This window comes from Cupressus sempervirens, chromosome 1 (assembly GCF_028749045.1).
Source record: "Cupressus sempervirens isolate cs-2001-9-10 chromosome 1, ASM2874904v1, whole genome shotgun sequence".
NCBI lineage: Eukaryota > Viridiplantae > Streptophyta > Pinopsida > Cupressales > Cupressaceae > Cupressus > Cupressus sempervirens.
This window is the reverse complement of record NC_143118.1, coordinates 501,682,788-501,706,269: the sequence shown is the minus strand read 5'-3', so window position 1 is coordinate 501,706,269 and position 23,482 is coordinate 501,682,788. Positions and strand designations below refer to the sequence as shown.

The following is a 23,482-nucleotide window of genomic DNA, read 5'->3' as shown; positions in this document are numbered from 1 at the left end:
ACAAAGTAATTGATAAAATACTTGCTTATTATTAACAGAGACCGAGAAGTCTATATATACAAAAAAATAAAGCAATGTTTCTTTAGGAAACGATCGTAAAGAATAAAAATATTCTATTCTAGCTAAAAGGGCTAACATATAACTACAGCTAACTAAATAGTAGAAACATTCTAATATTTACAATAGATTACCATTAACTAATAATAGACGTTTATCTATTATCGCAATACAAAGAAAGAGGCATAAAGTTGAAATAGAAAAGGTCATTAAAGAGTTGTTGGAGATGGGTCACATAAGGCCAAGAAAGAATCCTTTTGCTTCTTTTGTGGTCTTAGTGAAAAACAAAATGGGACCATACACATGTGTATTGACTATAGAGCCTTAAACAAGAAAACAATTAAGAATAGGCACCCCATTCCTCGCATTGATGAGTTGGTCGATGAGCTACATGGAGCTTGCTTCTTTTCAAAAATAGACTTGAAATCCAGGTACCATCAAATCAGAGAAAGAGAAAGAGACATGGAAAAGACAACATTTAGCTATCATTATGGGCACTATGAGTTTCTAGTCATGCCTTTTGGGCTGACTAATGCACTAGCCACCTTTCAATCTTGCATGAAACGAATTTTCATCAAGCAGCTCTGTAAGTTTGTTTCGATAATTTTTTATGACAATTTGATATATAGTAAAACATGGAAAGAGCACTTGAAACATTTAGAGGAAGTATTCCATATTTTGGAGAAAGAATCTTTGTTTGGTAAGGAGTCTAAGAGTGAATTTGGCTTAAGGGAACTGTTGTATCTTAGTTCCATAGGAGTTAGTGTTGATCCTAAAAAGATTAAGGCAATCATGGATTGACCTCCTCCTACAAATTTATCTCAGCTGAAAGAATTCTCTGGTTTGTGTGGCTTTTATAGAAGGTTTGTTAAAGGGTTTTCACAAGCGGCTGCTTTATTAACTGATTTGACTAAAAAGAGGGCCTTTGCATGGTCCAATGTGGCACAAAAATGTTTTGACCAGTTCAAGAATTTAGTGAGTTCATACCCCGTGTTAGCAATCTCTGATTTCACTAAACCATTTGAGCTAGAGTGTGATGCATCAGATGAGGGGATAGGTGTTGTCCTAACACAAAATAAACATCCTATTACTTTTTAAAGCAAAAGGTTGAGAGGAGCTGAAAAGAGTTATTCGTTTTATGGAAAAGACATGCTAGCAATAATTCATGCCCTTGCCAAGTTTAGGAAATATTTAGATGGGAGTAAGTTCACCGTTAAAACTGATCATAACAACCTTAAATATTTCTTAAACCAACAAGATTTAAGTGTGAGAGAACAAAAGTGGGTGCATAAACTGCAAGCATATGAATTTGACACTGTTTATGTGAAGGGAAAAGGAAATGTCATGGCTAATGCCTTGTCAAGAAGACCTCATTTCAGTTCCTTGGTAGAGGTGACAACTGATTGGGAGGACATTAGAGCTGAATAGGCCAAAGATGCTTGGGCTTCAAACCTACTTGAAGGTAAAATTCATGATGAAAGTTATAAGGTGCAAAATGAGTTGATACTTTTTATAAGGCTAGAATTTTCTTATTGCCTAATTCCAAGTTCAAATTTAAGGTTTTTGAGGTCATTTCATAATGCCCCTATGGCTAGTCATCCTGGTTTCTATAAAGCATACGAGCAAATTAAAGAAAGATTCAGTTGGAAAGGACAAAAGCTTGAGGATCAGAGGTTTGTACAAGAATGCCCCACATATTAACAATAAAAACACAAAAACGCATACCCAGCTGGTCTATTACAGCCCCTTGCCCATACCAAATCAAAAATGGGAGAGCATTTCTATGGACTTCATAACAGGCCTACCAGCTGCGCAAGGTAAAAATAGCATCTATGTTGTGGTTGATAGATTGACTAAATTTGCACATTTTTTGGCCACATTAGCTACATATACAGCAGTAAAGTAGAAGATCTTTTTTTTTTTTTAAATTCAGACTTCATGGGCTGCCTAGGAACATAGTTAGTGACAGGGATAGAAAGTTTGAGTTTGTTTTGGCAAGAGTTATTCAAGTTGTGTGAAACTGAGCTCACTCTCAGCACTAGTTATCATCCACAAACTGATGGTCAAATTGAAATTGTAAACAAATGGTTGGAAGGTTACTTGAGGAATTTTGTTTTAGGACAGCAAAAAGTGTAGGTGAGATGGTTGCACATGAGCAAGTATTGTTATAACTCCACGTATCATATGTCCATCAAGATGACACTACACATGGCCCTATATGTTTACGAGCCACCAAACATCTTGGATCTGGTTCGAATGGACAGTAGAGTACCCAACATTGCAGATTTATTACAACAGAGCCAAGACATAGTGAAATCGCTGAAAGAGAACATTCAGCAAACTCAAAACCAACAAAAACAGTTTATTGATTAGCACCGAGTGGGGAGAGAATTTGAAGTAAATGTAGTGTGTTTATGTTTGCAACCTTCTAAACAATCCACTCTAAAAAAAGAAAAGCTGAGAAACTGAAGCCAAGATTCTACAGACCTTATCAAATTGTTAGGAAGGTTGTCGAAGTAGCCTATGAGTTGGAGCTTCCTGCAAGCAGCAAGGTACACAATGCCTTTCATGTGTCCTAGCTCAAGAAGGCACTCGGGCATAATGTTACTCCATCAACCATCCTACCACCATTATATGAAGAAGGGAAACTGAATTTGATTCCAGAGGCAATCAGTGACACTAGGGAGAGGACTTTCAAGAAACGGGTGATTAAAGAGTACTTGGTGAAATGGAAGGATTTACCAAGGAAGATGCAACTTGGGAGGATGAGCAGATTTAGCTTCATCCAACTCTGAAATTGCTTGAAGGCAAGAAATTCTTGGGGAGGGAGGACTGTAATGTCCCTCCCTACTTCCGAAGTATCTAGGAAGAATTTATTGAATTCTTCTTTTTTTTTTGCCTCTTTTCTTTGCCTTTAATATATTAAATATTAACATATATATTTATATGTGCTCCAAGTTAAGTGTTTAAAATTTTATATATATATATATATATATATATATATATATATATATATATATATATATTGAGAAAAACACAAAACAAGAAGAATAAGGAGCGCTAGCCAATATGGCTACGTGGCTCAGGAAGTCAAGGAGGTCTGAGCATTACATAGACTAAGGTATTTGAGCTGTCATAGTGCTTTTTACTAGAGGAGGGAAAAAATTGGGAGTTACAGAATACAGAATTGCAAGGAATACTACAAACGTGTTCGCCAGAGAGGTTGTTTGCAAGGCTAAGAGATGCTCTCTAAATAGCCAAGGCACAATGTGATAGTCTATAGGCATCCAATTTGCCGAGCTACTGTGATAACAAGGTCTCGCTAGGGGAAGCCACTATCTTATCTTCAGAATTGTAACACATACACAAGATAGTTTCGAGTCATTCAAACAAAAATGAGCAAATAACTCGTCGTGGTAGGAGTACTAAGAATGAGAGTTAATCACCAAAGCAATTAACCAAAAAGGTTACCAATTGGGCATCCTACAGGTTTGAGCAAGATGGTCACCATTAGGATGCATAGTCAAGTGGAGAGAGTGTAGCATGTAGAGTGTTCAACATAGTAAGGGCATGTTCACCTGCACGAACAGTGAGCAATCAACAAAAGGGATGATAATTAATAATAATTATAGGCAAAGGAGCAATGATATATATAGAGGTATAACAAAGACAAGAATGCGAAGGAGCTAAAGATTAAGATTGTGAATGCTATTGTATCAGGTAATTCTTTTGCATTGCGATTACAAAAAGTTATCTCAATTATAAGGTAGAAATTGCTATCATTTCAAAATTTTGCATATTTATCGAGAGGGTAAGTAACGCAGTGGCTGATTCTTTGTCCAAGTTGGCATAATCCACGTGATAGGATGAGGTGGACAACACCATCGTGGGGTGAGGTGGTTAACATCATCACAACTAGGTTGGTGGATGTGACATGATGGGTGAAAGCAGGCAATATTTCATTTGATGTTAGAGGTGGCATAATGTAGTGTCCTTTGATGTTGTCTTTGTACATGCTTTGTGCTTTGCATTCAATGCAAGGGAATTATGGTACCCCATACATTCCCCGATTCACAATACCACATGCACATTGTTGTGGGTGATAAGAGAAGCATGTGGTCTGAGAGGAGTGGAGAGAAGAGAGGTGTTGTGGAAGCAATTTCCTTCCTTTGAAGCCACGAAACAACAAATGGCCTTCAAGGGGTTGGTGCTAGAGGAAAGATTGATAAGGGTCTTCAACTCTACTCACCTTTTTTTTTTATGTGTGCAGGGCTTTGTTGGGCCTTGAGTATGTGGTTCAAATTTTTGATGGTGTACCAACAAAGATATTCAAGCTCTATTCTATGTGTGGGGTTGCATTTTGGGACAAAGGATTGGGTGAAGCAAATCATGGAGAGATGTGTGCACCCCATGTGGAGGGTGGCTTTGAATGAGATCTTGTAATGTGTTGTTCTTGGCAGGTTTTGTGACAGCGCAAAGTGACTAATTTGGTTTTCTTAGAGTTCCTACAATGTGCATCCTTTTTTGATGCACAGAGCCTTGGGGATATCCCAAAAAGAAAGGAGGATGCTTGGAAAGCTTGGGTTTTTCTAGTAGATTTCATGCATGAATAGTAGTTGGAGTTGGCAATTAGGGTTCCCAAAAACCAAATGGGCCCTTCCCTTTTCAAATTGAAGTTGACACAAGCTTGGTTGGACATGGAGGATCAAAGGAGGGCAAGAAGATGGAATGTCCAAAGCAGAAGTCATGGTCATGCTAGGAGTGCTCATGGGCATAGTCATGAAGGAGCACATGGAAGAGGTTGCTCGTACCACACGAAGAGGGCACAACCAAACTTGTGATGCTTTTGCTGAGGTGGGTGCTTTGTGAGATGAAGGAGCTAGTAGTGACATGGGTCGTCTCCCTCGTCGTGTTTATGGTGAAGCATCTAGTCGTAGTGGTGTTGATAACAAGGGTGATTCCTCACCCCTAGGTCATGCTGCTTTGCCAAGTTCTCAAATTTCATCAGGATGTTTTTTTGTTGGTTGTGTAAGTGTAATATGCCTTTTCAAAGGCAATGGTGCAGTCTTTTTTGTATAATTTTGGTCTGAAGCAGTTGGTAAATCTGCAGGGATGATAGTTTGTATATGGATTCCATCCAATTGGTCACTTTGGGTATGTATGGTTTGTAATCAGGTAGTTGGGTCTGGTGGTTTTTTGGGTTTTTACAGGCAGAAAATATCAAGGTATACATGTAATGATCATCATATATTAAATAATAAAATAACCTTCTACCAACTTCTAAAATAAATTTAATAAATTGATTTATTTTATCAGAATTTGGGGACATTACAAAAAAGGTATCCCTTTGCTGAATGTGGATTTTGGAGGCTGCTGAGGAAGTCTTTTGAGCTCATTTTATCATGCTTGAAGTTGATGATTTGGAGATTTCTCATGTTGGAAGAATTTGCTCACCTTGTGGCTTTGTGAGGATGAACATTCCTGCAAGCAGCATCTTCTACATTGATGAAAGGCCCAATCTAGAAGATTAGTGATGGTTTCATTCAGAGATCACAATTTGGCTTCATTATTGGATTGAAATAATCCCTTGGATTTGCAGAGAATTAATGGCAGATTGGAAGGAGACTACTTGGAGCACATCGAAGGAGTTTTTATCAGTGTTTAATAGCATATTGTGCTCCTTTTTCTGACCTTACCCGTCTATGGAGGCATGAGAGTTCGCTCGTTATTGGTTGCTAAGGTTTGGAGGAGAATTATTGCTGCATTTGAGGCGTCTATGGCTGGAAAGCATATTTATGTCAGTTTTGTGAATTCCAGTTCAGTTCTAGAAGTCGGCATGCATCCTAAAGGCCACTGTAGCTGGTCTTTATTGTTGACTCCAACATTGTATTTTGAGGGTATTTCAAGGAAAAACAAAATTGAAAGGTATTTTGATGCTTTGGGTTGTCTTTGTTTTAAAAATATATTGTACCTTTAATTCAGAAATCACATCTGAATTATTTCTGGTTGTGAATTTACCTCGATTTTGTACTTTGGGAAGTTGTTTATTTACTTTATTGCTACCAGTACTGCTATTGCAGAAGTCATCTTCTGTATCTCCATCTTCTTCTATTAAACACCTCAAATCAGAAAAAAATACAATAAAAAACAAGGGAGTACGTTACAGTGGTATCAAAGCAATATCTTGCCATTGTAAGGGGTCCAAAATGATATAGCAGTTATATGTGAGGGTTGGAGCAAGCAAATTTCACGCATTACTATAACACTTGTGGGCCAGGTCATTTACTAATTTGTAGTATAAGAACAAAAAGCAATAGAAGAAAAGAGAACAGCCAACATGGGTAATAGGAATCCAGACGGACAATGACTCTGAACATGCTAAACGCTCTTCTTAGAGGGCAACAGTGTGCAAAACAGAGAGCACAAGAATAAAACTAGTGTCTTGGACGGCTAGTTCAAAACTAATGGCTCAATAAATGGGACTGAATAGTAATAGAGGCAATAATGGACATTGGGGTGGCAGCAATGGTTACAATGGATAAGGGGATAACTCAATCAATAAAAAAGAATGCAAATCAACGGGCAAGAACAGTTAATTCCAGACCCCTAATGACAATTTTCCCACCCAGGGTTCAACCATGGGCTGAAAATGAACATCAAGTTGCAATTTGCAGAATAAATTTATGCAATACTGGATGGATGGAGGTCCATATTTTCAAGTTGTTAGATCGCTCAGAGTCTACCTTGATCTTAGAATGAAGCATAGACCACATTCCGGAAAGAGAACAGATAATTACGACTTGCAGAAAAAGATTGGGAAACTAAGTCTTGACTCTTTCCTAATATGATGGTATAAAGAAGACATCAGCTACAGCTTGGTAAAGAAGGTAAATACCTATTTTTAGCTCAATGTTGTGGATGTATAGCATCAGTAGAAGTAATGATCATCTGTGATGTCCTATGTGAATCCTATTCTTCATAAGGCCCCCAATAATAATCACAGTTATTACAATGTCTGCCAATAACAATACTGAATGTTATGATAATAATCCAAATGTATACTTATTATATGTAATATACATTTGGATTATTATTATTATATATATATATATAATCCAAATGTATACTTATTATATATAATATACATTTGGATTATTATTATTATTATTATTATTATAATATTTATATATATATATATATAAAATCCAAATGTATACTTATTATATATAATATACATTTGGATTATATATATATATAATAAGTATATTTATTATATATATATAATAAGTATACATTTGGATTTTATATATATATATATATATATATAAAATCCAAATCTATATTATATATAATAAGTATATATTTGGATTATTATCATAACATTCAGTATTGTTATCGGCAGACATTGTGATAACAGTGATTATTATCGAGGGCCTTATGGTCTGGCACCGATTGCATAAATTATGATATTGTATAATGTTGTTTACATAAACTAATAGTTAGTTATGCCTCCATAGAGGCATGAACCTACCTAGCCAAAGGCCACGTAGAGTCATGACATGACTCTATGTAGGCATGGCCCTTCACAAGTATGATAAATATGTATGCAGATTGCTGGAGACAATAATCAATACACGGCATTACAAGTCCCAGCAATCTGCATATTCCCCTTGCAAGATTAAGTGATCTTCATTGAAGGACGGTCTGCATATTCCATCTGCAGGATAATTCTCTGCAATCTTCATTGAAGGATTTTCTATCTTCATTGAAGTTTAAAGATAAAGACTCACTGATCACCATTCGAAGAACAAATTTTGCATCACTGGTTCAGCAATTATTCAAGTCAGGATATCCATTATTGTTCTCATCTACTGTAATAGTTTTGTCTATCAGAGATCACTAAAACTAACATGGTATCAGAGCCATTTTGATAAAAAACTCTATTACTCAGAATTAAAATCTAAAGTCTCAGATTTATAAATTTTAAATTATATGCTTAAATCAAAATAGTGAATCATGTAAGACTAGAGGATAGACTTGAGGGAGCATAAAAATTTTCATCATGGAAAATTTGAGTCATGATAATATTAAGAGAAATGGAATTAGAGGAGTATATAGAAACAAACAAATCCATGCCTAAAATGATCCAAATAAAACGACATGGAAAAGACACATTAACAAGGCAATGAAAATTATAATAGATTTTGTTAAAGATCATATTCTTCCATCCATATCTAGTCTCAAGATTGCATTTGAGAGGTTTTTTACTATCAGAGATACATTTGAAATCAACAATACTAGTAGATTGTTAACCCTAAAACAAGATCTACTATATATAAAGATGAAAAATGGAGAATCTATTACATCCTATTTTCTAAGGATTTCTGAATTAAAAGATCAACTTGCAACAATGGAAAATTGAGTTGATGACAAAGAACTTAGCATGATAGCGTTAAGAGGACTTCCTCTATTTTGGAAAACATTTATTCGAGGCCTAAGCTCCCAATCCAAGCTTCCTAAATTTGATTTACTAAAAAATGAATGCACACAAGAAGAATCAAGATTAGTCTCAGGAGGACTAAGTATAAATCAAGAGGGAAACATTCAAGCTCTTCATGCAAATTCAAACATAATAGAAGGAAAACTAACAAATCATATAAGAAACATGATTGGTCCAAAGTTAGATGTTTCAAATGTGATAAAATTGGTCACTCGCATAACTTCTGCCCTGAACAAAAGAGAATTCAAGCAGCACTAGCAAAAATCAAAGGAGAGTAAGTAGAGAAAGAAGAAAAAAAAAACTAGGCATTTTATTTAGCGCTTTCAAGTGAATTAAACTCAAACAAGAACACTTGGATTATAGATAGTGGAGCATCTCGGCACATAACTGGTTTTAGAAACAAATTTGAAACCTTCTCAGAACACTCCTCAGAAGAAGTTAATATTGGAGATAAAACCACTCATCCTATCATAGGTATTGGTTCCTACTCAATTTACTTAAATTCAGGAATTACTCGCCAACTCAAAGATGTTTTATATGTACATGGAATAAAAAGAAATCTGGTCTCTATTTCTGGTCTTGCTGATCAAGGATTCAAAAAAACTTTTCAAGAGGACAAAGTCCTATCTTGGCCAAAGAACTCTAATATCAAGAAAGTCATTTCTATTGGATTTAGAGACGGAAGTCTATATAAACTTTGTAACAATCAAAACTTAGCTCTAAGTCATGAAACATCAAATTCTACCAAAATTTGGCATAGGAGGCTAAGTCACCTTCACTATCATGCATTATCATCTATAGGAAAAATTGTAAAAAGTTTACCTAGTCTCAAGTTGAACCTAATGAAGTGATATTGTTGTTTAGTTGCATCAGATATGTAATGAAAGGTGAAGATCTTTCATAGACATATATATTCAAAAGGTAATCATTTGTAAGGTGACGATCTTGCAAATGATAGGCCTATTATCATGAAAACAACTCTAGATATTGTTTCGGACAATTAGAGATCATAATATATGTTATGATAATGTTCATTGCACGGTGATTTTAATTATTTGACTAGTCACTATTTCAAAGTGTTAAGATCACATAATGTGCTTAGATATTCTATTCTAAAATCTATAAAAAGGTGTATTACTTCTCCCTTGCTAAGAGGGAGTGTTGATGTATAGCATCAGTAGAAGCAATGATCATTTGTGATGTCCTATGTGAATCCCATTCTTCAGTTGTGTGTATATATACACACACACACACACACACATTTGGATTATTATCATAACATTCAATATTGTTATCGGCAGACATTGTGATAATTGTGATTATTATCGAGGGCCTTATGGTCTGGTGCTGATTGCATAAACTGTGATATTGTATAATGTTGTTTACATTAACTAACTAATAGTTAGTTATGCCTCGTATATAAATGTTTATGCAGATCGCTGGGGACAATAATCAATACACGGCATTATAAGTCCCAGCGATCTACATATTCCCCTTGCAGGATAACTCTCAGCGATCTTCATTGAAGGACGGTCTGCATATTCCATCTATAGGATACTTCTCTACAATCTTCATTGAAGGATTTTCTATCTTCATTGAAGTCTAAAGATAAAGACTCAGTGATCACCATTCGAAGAACAAATTCTGCATCACTGGTTCAGCGATTATTCAAGTAAGGATATCCATTATTGTTCTTATCTACTGTAATAGTTTTGTCTATCAAAGATCACTAAAACTAACAAATGTCATCCTAGAAGAAGCAATCAAGTATACAGTGATACACATAGATGATTTGCTCATGAGCGATGGGACCATACGATAATCACTATGCATTATGATTAGATCACCTCTTGCATTGAGTTCACACAGAGGCTCATTGAGAGATTTGACAAAAAAACTCTATCCTGAAAAATTTGTGATGGCCCAGAGTTGCACTGCAAGAAATTGGCTTAGCTGAAACAATGGAGTTCAAAGATGCTTATGTGGCTGGTTTTTAGAGACTTTTTGTGTTAATCACAGATGTTTCATAGAGGAGGCTTATGGTTCTTTTTATGAATGTCCTCATAGACCCTTAGTGAGACCGAGCACTCAATCCACCTACTTTGCGGGAAGCCATCGAGAAGGCTAGAGACATTGAGGCTGCTACTTCTAGAAGCAAGTTTCAGTCTAAGGAATTCCCTAACAAGAAGGTTGAGGATAAGAAACATATTCATACAGAATCAAATCAGTTATGGAAAGAGTATAATAGGTTGGTTGGTAATTATTTCTTGTAGAAATAGATAGCTTTAAAAGTAGATTTATTTTTTCTTTGGCAATGGATAGAGATAGGCCTATTTTTTTTCAAACATCCTTATGCAATTATTATATTAATATTTTATCCCTTAAAAGTTAAAACAGCCTCTCTAATACATATAAATATTAATTAAGTGTCTTGGGCACACAGATGAAAAGATATTAAATCGTCAACCTCTATTTGTCATTGTATCTAATGACAACACTTAGAACTTTTGACATATGAAATGAGAATTATAGTTACCTATTAGTAAACACATTTGCACAACTTCTTTAAATACCAAGGCTTTCAAAACAAAGTGCCATACCCAATCCCTAAAATTCATGTCTCAACAAATTTATAATGGCAGGATCAGAAATTGGCATGATGATACCATGATACTTTACACAATTACAACAAGGTAATATAAGTATTTTTTTAGTCTTATTTGGCATCTTGGAAGAGCAAATGTTCTACTTGAGCCCAAACTTATTGTTGTAGTTTTGCATTTGTTATCTTCTATTGCATTTCTCTGAAAAAGATATGTATGTCTCAGAGTAAAAGTGTATTTAACATATAGATAGTCCACATTCAAACAAAAAAGAAAAAAAGAAAATTTGTTCTCTCAATAATTAACAGTTCAATATTTAATAAACTGCTCTTAAATATTTTAATCTGCAAAGATGTTCTCAAAGACACAAATTGAATAAACTTGAGGAAAATCCAAACAATGAATGTCCACAATTAGCCTAGAAAGTCAAAAACAGATCACAAACTAGAAAAGACATCGACATTTTAAAGCATAGAATACACACTGGCTTGAATAAGCCAAATCTACATATTATGTCAGATTTCTGCTATAAAAAATTATTCTGATTCAGAAAAGTGTTGATGAAATATCAAAAAGATCGACAAATTTTGTAAAAAATGATACTTCCAAGTATTACCCAGCTAATCACCTTTTTGACTATTTTGGTCAGTAGATGATCGCAAATCATTAAGACGCTTGGAGATCTCAGCAGCACTGTTTTGCCTTGATACTTTCCTTTGTATTTGGTTACCTGATGTAGATTCTGACTCTAGTTGAAGTTCTTTGATCTGAAAACTAAAATTGTGACCTTTAAGTCTACCATATTGTTTCTGACTGCAACTATTTACAAGTTTATATCAAAAAACATAAGTAATTCTAAGACTTTAATGACTAGAGATGCTAGTATTCACTTACAAATAGAAGCAATAACACACTCTTTTGAACCAATTCACTATGAAAAACTAATGAATAGTGGTTACGGTGTTCTCACTCTTTTAATTAGATCCACAGGTTCCATAACTCGACGCATTTCTTCACCTGCTGTTACAAACTTTGCATGCTCTGGGATTTTGTATCGAAACATCAAAAGAAAATCTAGTCAAGATAGGATGCTCGGTAAATGTTCTTTTTCCTTTACAAACTAGTTTTTGCAGCTACAAATAATTGTTAGAACAAAAACACATTCTGATGTTTGAAATGAATGCAGATAAATCCCCAATCCGCATCATATATTGCTTTATTCCTGATCAATTGTAAGCATAAAACAAAGTAAAATGAATAATTCAATGTCTATAAAATTAATATTCTAAACTCCCTGATTTATTGTCTATTGTACAAATTCAGGCACAAATTAGTGTCAAATCAATAGTTCATTGTCAGTGCAATACATATTATAACTTCCCAACTTACAATTATGAAAACATCAAATCAGGGCTTTCTTACCAAAATTACCGCTGATTTATTTCTACCAAAGAAGCAACTAACAAATATAAACAATTTTTGAACCTAAACAGATAGCTATATGAGTAAGCTTTATTCCTTTTATTACAAAGGTACTTCATGATCATTGATGAAACAAATTGAAAAAAAATCCACTCACGCAAATCCAGCGGAAGCACTGAGAAAAATGCAGTGGATGGCAAACAGCTTTCAGAATTCATTTCATGGACTTATCAGTTTTCAGGAAAGAAACATAATAGAAAGGTGCAAAGAATTTCCATTTAGCGTTTTAAAAGGTACAAAAGCACGCAATTGCTTACAATTAATAACGTTTAAACTAAAATCAAAGCAATAAAGGTCACATTGTGGAAGAGAAAACCAATAGAGGTGTGTAGCAGGCAGGTACTTGTGGTTGACTGCTCTCATTCGCTCTGGTCAGAATAGTAGCATCAGAAGCATAGTACCAAATAAAGGGACTTTCAGAAAGAAGAAATAAAAGAAAAACTGTAGTTACCAGTATATGGCCGTATGGACACAGTTGCAGCTATTGGTCCTGATATAGCAGTTTTTCAGGGGATTTCCTATATTATATTACACAGACACAAACACATATATAGAAAAAGGAGGTTTGAAAAAGAAAATTAACAAACCAAAGTTACCAGTATACAGGGGTATGAACACAGAAACAGCTATTGCTACTGATATAGCAGTTTTCTGGGCAACTTGCCAAACGATATTTCATAACTTATATGTAGCAAGAAAACATGTTTTTAAAAGAATAAAATTTTAAAATGATATTAGTAAATTAGGAGACAATAATTAAAAGCATTACTTTTTCAAAGGAAGCTTATGATTGTTCTCTTCTAGTTCCAACCCATCTTAATCTGAGATGCAAGTCTACCTATAATTATTAATAAAAATTATCATGAGCTTTGGTGTCCTTAATTTTAAAATGGTTGATGCCATGCTCATAAACATTCAAAAGATCTGCCAATAGTGGTATGTTGTGATGGTTAAGTTGTTGTGTTGTTCTTCTCATTAGGGTTCAAATCCCATTGGAGATGAGGTTCCACATTTGTGGTCTCACTAGTTCATAGCTCTGGTCAAAGCATTTTACCTACCTTTTAAAAATAGAAACTACTTTCCTTTACATGAAGACAACTTCTTCAAGTAGTTTTCTTAGTCTCCAGAATCTCTTTAAACCTAAGTTACTGATGCTAGTTCTGATGCTGATGCGAGTGCAGGGTGCTGATGTGCGGATGTGCAAATTTCATTTTTGGGAGATTTTGGATGCGTTTAGGTGCGTCACTATATATATGTGTGTGTGTGTGTGTGTGTGTGTGTGTGTGTGTGTGTGTGTGTGTGTGTGTGTGTGGAGATATATGTAGATATATATATCTATGTGTACATGTGTATATATATATTTACATATATATGTATATGTAAATATAGATGTATATGTACATATATATTTACATATAATATATATGTACATATACATCTATATTTACATATACATATATATGTAAATATATATATACACATGTACATATATGTGTATATGTAGATATATGTGTGTGTGTGTGTGTGTGTGTAGATATAGATGTGTGTGTGTGTGTGTGTGTGTAGATATAGATATGTGTGTGTGTGTGTGTAAGCTATTGTCTGAAACATGTAGGCTGTTCAATATATAAGGTATCGTCTTCATCAAACACCCAGAATTGACCATTTGCTGCTTGTTAAGGTCAGACAATTAATTGCAGATTTATCTCTGATTTTAGCTCTGTGAATCGGTACTGAAGTCATCTATAAAATAGATAAAGGTCACTTCAGAATTCTTATACATAGCTATTTTGTTATGAATAATCTGCCCTCAATCAAAAGAAACATTATAGATTTTGTGATACAGATGCTCTCTAGTTGCACCCGGATGCAGTATGGGTTCCCTCCGGATGCTTTCGGACGCATCCCGCACACATCCACAGATGCTGGAAGAGCTTCCCGTGTGCATCAGTGCAGCACCCAAACGCATCTGCCCATCCTTAAGCACCTATCTTTTAAAAATAGAAGCCATATATATATGTACATATATATATCTATATGTACATATATATATATATGTAGATATATATGTATATGTAGATATATATATACATATACATATATATCTACATATACATATATATCTACATATATATATGTGTGTGTGTATACACACACATATATGTATACATACACACACACATATGTAAGCTATTGTCTGAAACATGTAGGCTGTTCAATATATAAGATATCGTCTTCATCAAGCACCCAGAATTGACAGTTTGCTGCTCGTTAAGGTCAGACAATTAATTGCAGATTTATCTCTGATTTAGCTCTGTGAATCGGTACTGAAGTCATCTATAAAATAGATAAAGGTTGCTTCAGAATTCTTGTACATAGCTATTTTGTTATGAATAATCTGCCCTCAATCGAAAGAAACATTATAGATTTTGTTATACAGATGCTCTCTAGTTGCGCCCGGATGCAGTATGGGTTCCCTCCAGATGCTTTCAGACACATCCACAGGCGCTGGAAGAGCTTCCCGTGTGCATCAGTGCAGCACCCAAACGCATCTGCGCATCCTTAAGCACCCGCACCAGCATCCAAGGAATTCCTGAATGCACTGTATCTAAGCTTTAAACAATAAGATCATCCGTAGTAACTAGCTGACTAAAACCTATAGATTGAGATATGTTTGGATTTCCTTTCATGTCAGACATGGAAATTAAATTAAATTCCCTGCATTCAACTGTTAGAGCAACTGTAGAAAATATCCAACCTACATTAGAAATTCTCAGTATGTACTTAAATTTTAGTGGGATTAGTATTCCTTGAAGCATTTATTTTCCATACACTATAAACAGTATTCATATTATCTATGAATTAGTTAAGCATCACCTACCTTTTTGCAACAGCCGTCATCTAGTTTTTCTCATTGTGCTGTTCTCCAGTAAAATAAACACATTGAAAATCTACTTGTGGTTTTTTCAATCCATTGTGTTTCTTCTCTATAATAGTACTCAGATTAGAAAGTAGTGGCCGGAATTCCTAACACAAACATATCACCGTCATTAAGATTGACAAGGGGCTAAACTCGGTTAAAACCAGAACGTTGTACTTGAATTGCCAAATATGAGATGCCGCATTTTCTCTACAAATGTAGCACAGTTCTTCTAAAAGGTCTTGTCTTTTCCACGTTCCTGGCTCTATTAATAGTGGTTTATTTGAGTGAGTTCGCTTCTGAATCAATTCTGTAAGTTACGTTAACAACAACGTTTCACCAGGATGAGGAAAATAATTAATGGATCGAGTAGAGTAATTCAAATACTAAGCAAACAAAACTCAGACAGTTGTTTTCGGAAGCGTATTGAATCGATTTCATGAACTTCGGAACCCTCGTACTGGTAGCGGTTTTTTTTAAATTATTTGTTTACTTTCTTAGTATTGTAATGTTTATTGGACCTAAGCCTCTTTGTGTGGAGATCATTCTTGATGGTTGAAATAAGCGTGCCTGTGTGTATAACTCAATAGAAAGAAAATTTCTAATTTCGAAAAATTAAGGAAAGGAATTTAAATTCGATCTTTTGCATTATATCCGAAGAATTTCTTTCATTTGATTTCCCAAAAATACAAAATGTAGTAATCAAAATACAATATTTCCAGACTTGAATTCAAAAAACTGGTGATGGGATTATACATTTCTAATCTTGGGTGGGAAAGTACCTGGAATGCCCTGGCGCATCTGAGATTTTGTGTAGAAAGGAGCCAGCAACGCCTGTAGCAAGAAAATGAGTGTGACCACATTTAAACAACAGATAACGAGCGTAGCATGCTTATAAGAGCACCTCGTCCGCGATCCGCACGCATTGCAGACCCCCAGCGCGTCTGTCATTTCCCCTTTGAATCGTCTGTTGTTTAGAAAATCTTCTCCACCTCCCGGCAGGAAGAATTCCTTGTTAATATTGATAGATTAGTTGCCCCTTCACCTCACTTCCGCGCTCAATGTTGTCTGTATAGGTTGATGAAGATTGACTCAACGACTTCAGTTCTACCATCGTAAAACTGCGAAGGACTTCCGTTTTGCGAGTGTGATTTTAATTACGTCTACGAGTATGGGAACCACAACGTGCTAAACAGATTTTCTATTTCTTTTCTTTTCTTTAAGGGAGGGTTCATATCTGCGAGGCATGCAAGTTATCAATCAGCTAAGGCCATCACAAAACAGTTATAAGAACCTGATTTGAGCCCACACGTGCCTAAAATCTTTTTGGCTTAGAGCCAAGGAGAGGAGCATCCACACCGTCAAAATCATCAAGGGCACGATCTCGGCCTCATCCCTTATGATGTCGGAGCCTTGCACTCAACAAGACGTGATCCTTGGTGGGCTCTTTGTGAACCATTCAACCTATTTTCAATCTTCTATATGGATATTAATCAAGAAATATGTTGTTTGCTTGATCTAGTCAACCTCAAACAAACTATACATGTTGACCACCTTATGTATGAAATCATAATAAGTTTGGATGTTGTCATAAGTTGTCCACTCAGAGAGAAAATGTCATTTTGTTTCAATAGCTCCTGTCCTACAAAACATGCATATCCTCTCCTCCCAAACCTCATTGGGCCTCTTCCATCTAGTCGTCTCGTATCTGAGGTGATGGGATTCAGTTCTCAACTGAGCCAATAACAACCTTACCTTACCTTTAATAGCAACCCCAAGGTACGCTTTCTTGTTGTGATCCCCTATTGGGTTGAATTATTTAATGTAATAAGCTTTTTTTTGAAACTTTTCCCCAACAAACTTTTTTATGTCTATATTATCGTTCCGACACTCCTGCACCTTGATGTTCCATTGATCCATCCATTTAATGTTTCGTTCCATCCATGTTTTCTTCCTACTGTTAACATCTTCACAATTTGGAATATGAATTTTTATAGTGCTAAAAATTTGTGTGTTTAGATTCTCTATTTTATTTTATTTTTTGCTAAAATATATAAATTATGAAGTTTGCATTTAGTGTGTTGATTAAGGGTAACATCTATGTGAGAATCTAGATACAAAATACAAATATAAAGCATTTTGATACATATACAATAGATGCAAAATAATTATTGCAATTTGTAAATTATCTTTTTTAATTATTTTAAAATATTAATAATTAAGTGATCCTATATAGCGGGCTACATTTGACTCAACAACATATAAAGATGTATAATGATGAGTCAATGACTATTACATTAAAGCTAAGACAATAATCTTCATATACCACATAGCCTACATACACTACAACAACCAAACATCTCAAGTTCAAATATTGGTTGAAATAATAAGCCATATTCAAAACGAAGGATAATGGTTATCTAAAACTAGGAATATCATTCACTTCTTATGTGACATACCAAATATAATCAAACTCCAACTTGTAGTTTGATATGTCATAATAAAGATTGTATTATTGTAATTGCTCATATACTATATAGAGATGAGGGAGTTCCTCTTGAAACGTTGAAAACCCCTTTAACTCATTGAAATGTAGAAGTAGATAAAAACCCTAATCAACTTGATGAGACACACAAGAATGAAAGACAATCTCGATATAGATGGACCCAATCTCTCTCATCCTTAATGGTTCTATTGAGACAAGAAGGCCTTAATTGACATCTATATTTCAATAGGAGAAGAGTATATATGCATAGTAGCATATGTGTATGTCATAAATTATGAGTGATATCTTCCTAAAATCAAATAAAGATAATATATTATGCTAGTCAAATGAAAGAAAATTCCCTTGGGACACAATTTCAATCATTCAATCAACAAACTGGACTAATGTCATTCTTTAATACTAAACTTGTGCTCAAGAGGTTATCGTGGCCTAAATAATGCCTCTATTGTGATTATAGTTGTTAGCCTGTAATGCCCACCCGATGTTGCTTTTATGTTTGATTTGCCAACTCTTTTAGGCTTAATTCATGTATTGTTAGTTTTAGAGATATATGATTTATAGTTATATATATTGTTCATAACTTTGATTACGTCTATCTTAGAGATGATTACTTAGTTGATTATATTTCACACGTTGATTAATGATTATGACTACTTGTGCATTAATGATGTTTCAATGATTCTTAGATAGAGAATGTGATTGCTTTCATGAGGATGTCGAATAATATGACTTTAATGATGATTATTTTATATTTGTAATGATGCATTGTTATATCTAAGCATTGGATGATTTGACTCGTGATTTATTATGGTACTTACCCCATACTTGCATGTGTGTATGGCCTGTGTGCCTGTTTTACTTTTTTGTCTAATGTGGTTAAGGAAGGGAGTCATAGTCACCTGTTAGTCAGGATCTACATGATGTACCACTCCCTGCCATTACTTGTTTAGTTTATATATATATATATATATATATATATATATATATATATATTCATATGTACATGTTTGTCTTTTATGTAGGATGTCAGTACCAGGCATCGACTTCCCTGAATTGCCAGGATGAGTGTATCATATCGCAATAACTCAATGGTGAAAATGAGAAGATAATGATTAGGTCCAATCCCAGCTATAGCCTAAATATTGTCCTACAAGGAGGACTCGTAATTGACTGTCTACCCCTTTTGAACCCATGAGTCTTTCAATGTGTGTGTTTGCTTGATTTTTGCTTTGGTTAATTTCCTTATGCAATTCACGTTATTTGACTTTTGTGATTTGCTTAGTAGAATGCTTGCTATGATTCTTGGATTAATTGCTGATTTTTTAATCATTAAATGTTATTTAATTAAAGAGGAAAAAATATTAAATAATATTTTATATAAAAAATCAATAATTTATCCAAGAATCCTTGTTGAAATAAAATGAATATTTGGACTTAAAGTCTTAAATTTAGAAAATTAAATCAAAAGAATTAAATATTGCTCTAGGGTGAATATTTAATTATTATTGCTTAAAATTAGAGGTGTATTTAAAAAATGCACTTTTATTACTTTTGTTGATTAAAATAATAAATAATTATTTATAACAAGTTTGCATTAAATAATAAAGTGGGAAAAAATAATAATAAATAAAAGAGATTTTTAATTTGAAAAGTAAGTTTTAGATTCAGGTAAAAACGGGTTTTGAAGGGGCCTCGAAACCCTTTACAAAAAAGAAAAAGACAAACCATGAAGCACTACCAGGTTTTACAAGGACCTGAAATCAACTGAAAAAACACATCAAAACCAAGTTTTACAGGGACCTGAAACTAAAAGATTAGACTAAAAAAAGAAACCAGGTTTTACAAGAACCTAGAATCTAGAGATTAAACAAACTGGAAAGCAAAAGATAAAAACCAGAAAAATTGCCTAGACCAGCAACCAGTACACCAGTACCATAACCAACACACCTACTTAGCAAACAACACCTCACCAAAAAAGCCAATCACAACAACAGAACTTATGATTTTCCTTTTAATTTAGTGCCTCCCTTGCACGATCAGAGGTTCATATCTAAGAGGGAGCAGAAGGCTTGGTCTTCTTTCTTTTTATCGCAATCCAACTGTCCTCCACCTTTGCTGCCTCAGCAACCCAAACTCCAAAAGAAATAGAATAGTGGAACCTAGGGGAAGCAGAAGCCACGAAAGCAGAAGCCGCAACAATCTCCCTAGGAGAGCCAGAAGATGACTGACCCCTAGGAAAAGCATCTGATACAGGGGTAGGGGAAAGAGAGGGAATAGGGTCTAGACCTGAAGTCCGAACATCCTCCTCTACCACCGGCACTGAATGATTGCCAGAAGCATCTGCAGGGGGAGAGTCACCCACAGGTTCCAAGGGCGCATCCAAGAACTTTAGCACCGTATAGTGCTTAGAAGAGGCCCCTGACCACCAAGAAGGTGGTCGCCTTGATTTGGTCATCACAGCAACACGACGAGTAGCAATGTGACCTATCATGTGACATTTTCTGTAGCGAAAAGGGATACCTTCGAAATCCAACATTTGAGTCCACGAACCCCTCAAGGATTCCAAGCAAATCTTCTCAAGAAGGCCCTTTGAAACATCCAACTCTACAAGAATTCATGCACATGTCAAATGGAAAATATCAGAAGTGTTAGAATCCACATATAAAAAATCACCAATAGCATTCCCAATAGTTTCAAAAACAGAATCTTGCCAAAGATGCATTGGGAGATTCGAAAGTTAGACCCAAATAGGGAACCTGTTAAAGGATTCAATAAGTGGTCAAAATCTATATGCCACAGTTTAACTGTAAGTGGATATCTGCCCTACCATGAAAAATTGTTATCACACATAATAGTCTTCCTATCTTTAGCACTTTCAAACTTAGCTATAAAGAATCCTTTTACATTCAGAAAGATGTGAACATTATTATCTAAAATTGGTTCCCAATGCTTGAAGATCCAAGCATAAAGATCAGCAAGAGAGGGTCAAAAACCCCGAAAGCAAAAAATAGCAGCAAAAGAGGAGAGCTCTTCTACAGTATGGAAAATATCTTCAACTATTTTTGAGTCTAAAGAAACCCTAATAGGGTTTATGACACTTATAGGGGAAACTTCACAAGGATGAGAAGGTCCAAAAAAATTGGCATGAGGGACAACACCATGCAATATAGGTTCAAAGGCAGCCACGTTTGCAAAAGTCCTACCCCCAGAACCAGGAGACCCTACAATACCAGGACGAGCACCTAGAGGAAAAGGGGCGGAAGGAGACGAACGAGCGAAAAAAGTGAGTGAGCAAACCCTACCCCCCCCCCCCCCCCCCCCCAAATGGACACTGCAACTGAGGAAAGAGAAACAAGGTCGACAACAGCATTGGCAGGAGCTTGCCCACCACCACCAACAATCTTACGTGCATCGCCCCCATCAGTAGCAGGACGATAATCGGGAGACGCAATTTCAAATGTGGGAGCAGCAGGAGCAGAAGGGGTGGGAGCCATCCCCTTGGTTCAATTATCCCATGTAATAATTTGAAAAGTAAGTTAAATGTGCATGAAAAGAATAATTAAATAAAATAATTATATTTTAGGGCTTTTAGAAATAGAAACCCTTAAAGGAGTCAGGGCTCTATATTAGAGGTTTTTCAGGTCATTATTTCACACACATGTTTTTGGGGATCAACTTTCAATTTGGATCAAAAGGAATTTTTGGTAGCTTGAAGGGTATCATTTTAGCTAGAGTTTCACATAGTTGTCAAATTGTCAACATTAGCCTGAGGCAGGGTTTGAAACTCTTAATAGTATGTTTCATTTGAAAAGATATGTCTACTTCGTGACTTCTAGGTGATTGAATCTTGATTTGTCATTATGATTTATTAGCCTAGATCTATGTGAATGAAGTTTGCTTCCTTCTTTTTATAGAAGAAACATTTAGGAAGAAAACAAATTTGTTGAGCTAGGGTTTGATTGAAATCTAATTATATTGAATAATTTGTTTTAAAAAAATTATCATTTTATTCTTTTACAAAAAATGGGGATTGGCAGGAAAATTTGTCCATCAAAGTACTGTACAAAACAAGTAATATATTTAAAACTAAAAATTAATATTTTTTATTTTTTATAAAAAAATATATCTGGAAAGGGGTTTTAACCCACACCTCCCCCCCTCCTTTCATGTCATGGCACTACTTAGTAGCATGTGATTGTTGTAGTAGTTCACAGTTGTTAAGGGAGTCTATCGTTACTTAAATAGCCACCTCCTTTTTTAGGAGGGTCGTGTAAGCCTAATGGGCTTTGAATGCAGCTCCCAACCCAAAAGGGGTTTTTTAACTATATATATATATATTTTATATTTTAATTTTTTTTTAAATTATATATATATATATATATATATATATATATATATATATAAAATTTATATTTTAATTTTTTTTTTAATTAAATATTAAACTAGTTTAAAATTAAATATTATTTTTAATAAAAAATTAATTATTATTAAATTATGATTTAAATTTTAAGATATATTTGTACAATTGTTATAAATATAATTAGTTTTAAGAATTATTTTAATATTTTTTAAATTAATTTTATGGTGAATTTAGTTTTAATTTATAAATTGTTACAATTAAAATTATTAAATTTGAGTATCGGTACAATTTGGATTTTGGATTTTAAACAGATTGATAAAACATGATAGCCTTAACAACTTACAATTATTGCCTTGTCACACTGAAACAATTAGATATAGGGGCAACATTTGACTTTTTAAAATTTAAAATTTATAACTTAATGATTACTAAATGAAGTTCTATTGTCTGAACTAGACTTCATAAAACAAGTAATTTTGACCATGTGATTTGGATGTGTAGTTCTTCCTAATGTTTTACTTGGACTCATATGTTCATTTTGTGATTGTTCATTTCCTACGAGTGCCTAGTTGGCCAATTAGGATGTACATCAGGGGTTTTTTTTCATGGTTTCTTTTATGATGGTTGTCCATTCTAGATATTATGATGGGCCTTGTATTTTAAACTAGAAGTGGTATTTATGAGTTTTTCCTTGTGATGCATTTATGTTTACTTGGGTTGGGAAACCAACTTGTTTTTGGGTTGCTTGTTAAGGAACTGAGTTGATCAATATAGGTGTTGTGGTATGGGACACAATTGTGATTTGTATGCTTAGGAGTGGCTTGCATTACTGGTTCGAGATCCAAAGTGGTCAGTGCTAGGGTAACCTATTGTAAGTTATGTAATAAGTGATAATCTAGTAATGAATATTTGGGAAACATGTTAAATAGATAAGTTAGAATTTTTGCCTCGTTTATGCCTTGAATGCTTGTATAGGCTAAGGATGGGAATGGGAAGATACCTAGTGAGAGGTATGATTGGTTTTTCTTGTCTTCATGAGAGGGTATTTTGGTTC

General features: G+C 34.6%; 1 protein-coding gene across 1 annotated transcript in view; it reads right to left on the bottom strand.

Annotated features, from left to right (window-relative positions):
* LOC149578435 (uncharacterized) overlaps positions 1-16,819 on the bottom strand; it is an 82,375-nt gene extending 65,556 nt beyond the window's left edge. The window contains exons 1-3 of the mRNA XM_089829090.1: positions 16,345-16,819; positions 12,131-12,201; positions 11,789-11,927 (exon numbers count right to left, since the gene is read on the bottom strand). Of these exons, the coding sequence (XP_089685216.1) occupies positions 11,789-11,927; positions 12,131-12,201; positions 16,345-16,513 (379 nt within the window). The 5' untranslated portion in view covers positions 16,514-16,819. The remainder of the gene's footprint in view (positions 1-11,788; positions 11,928-12,130; positions 12,202-16,344) is intronic.
* Between the last annotated feature and the right edge of the window lie 6,663 nt (positions 16,820-23,482).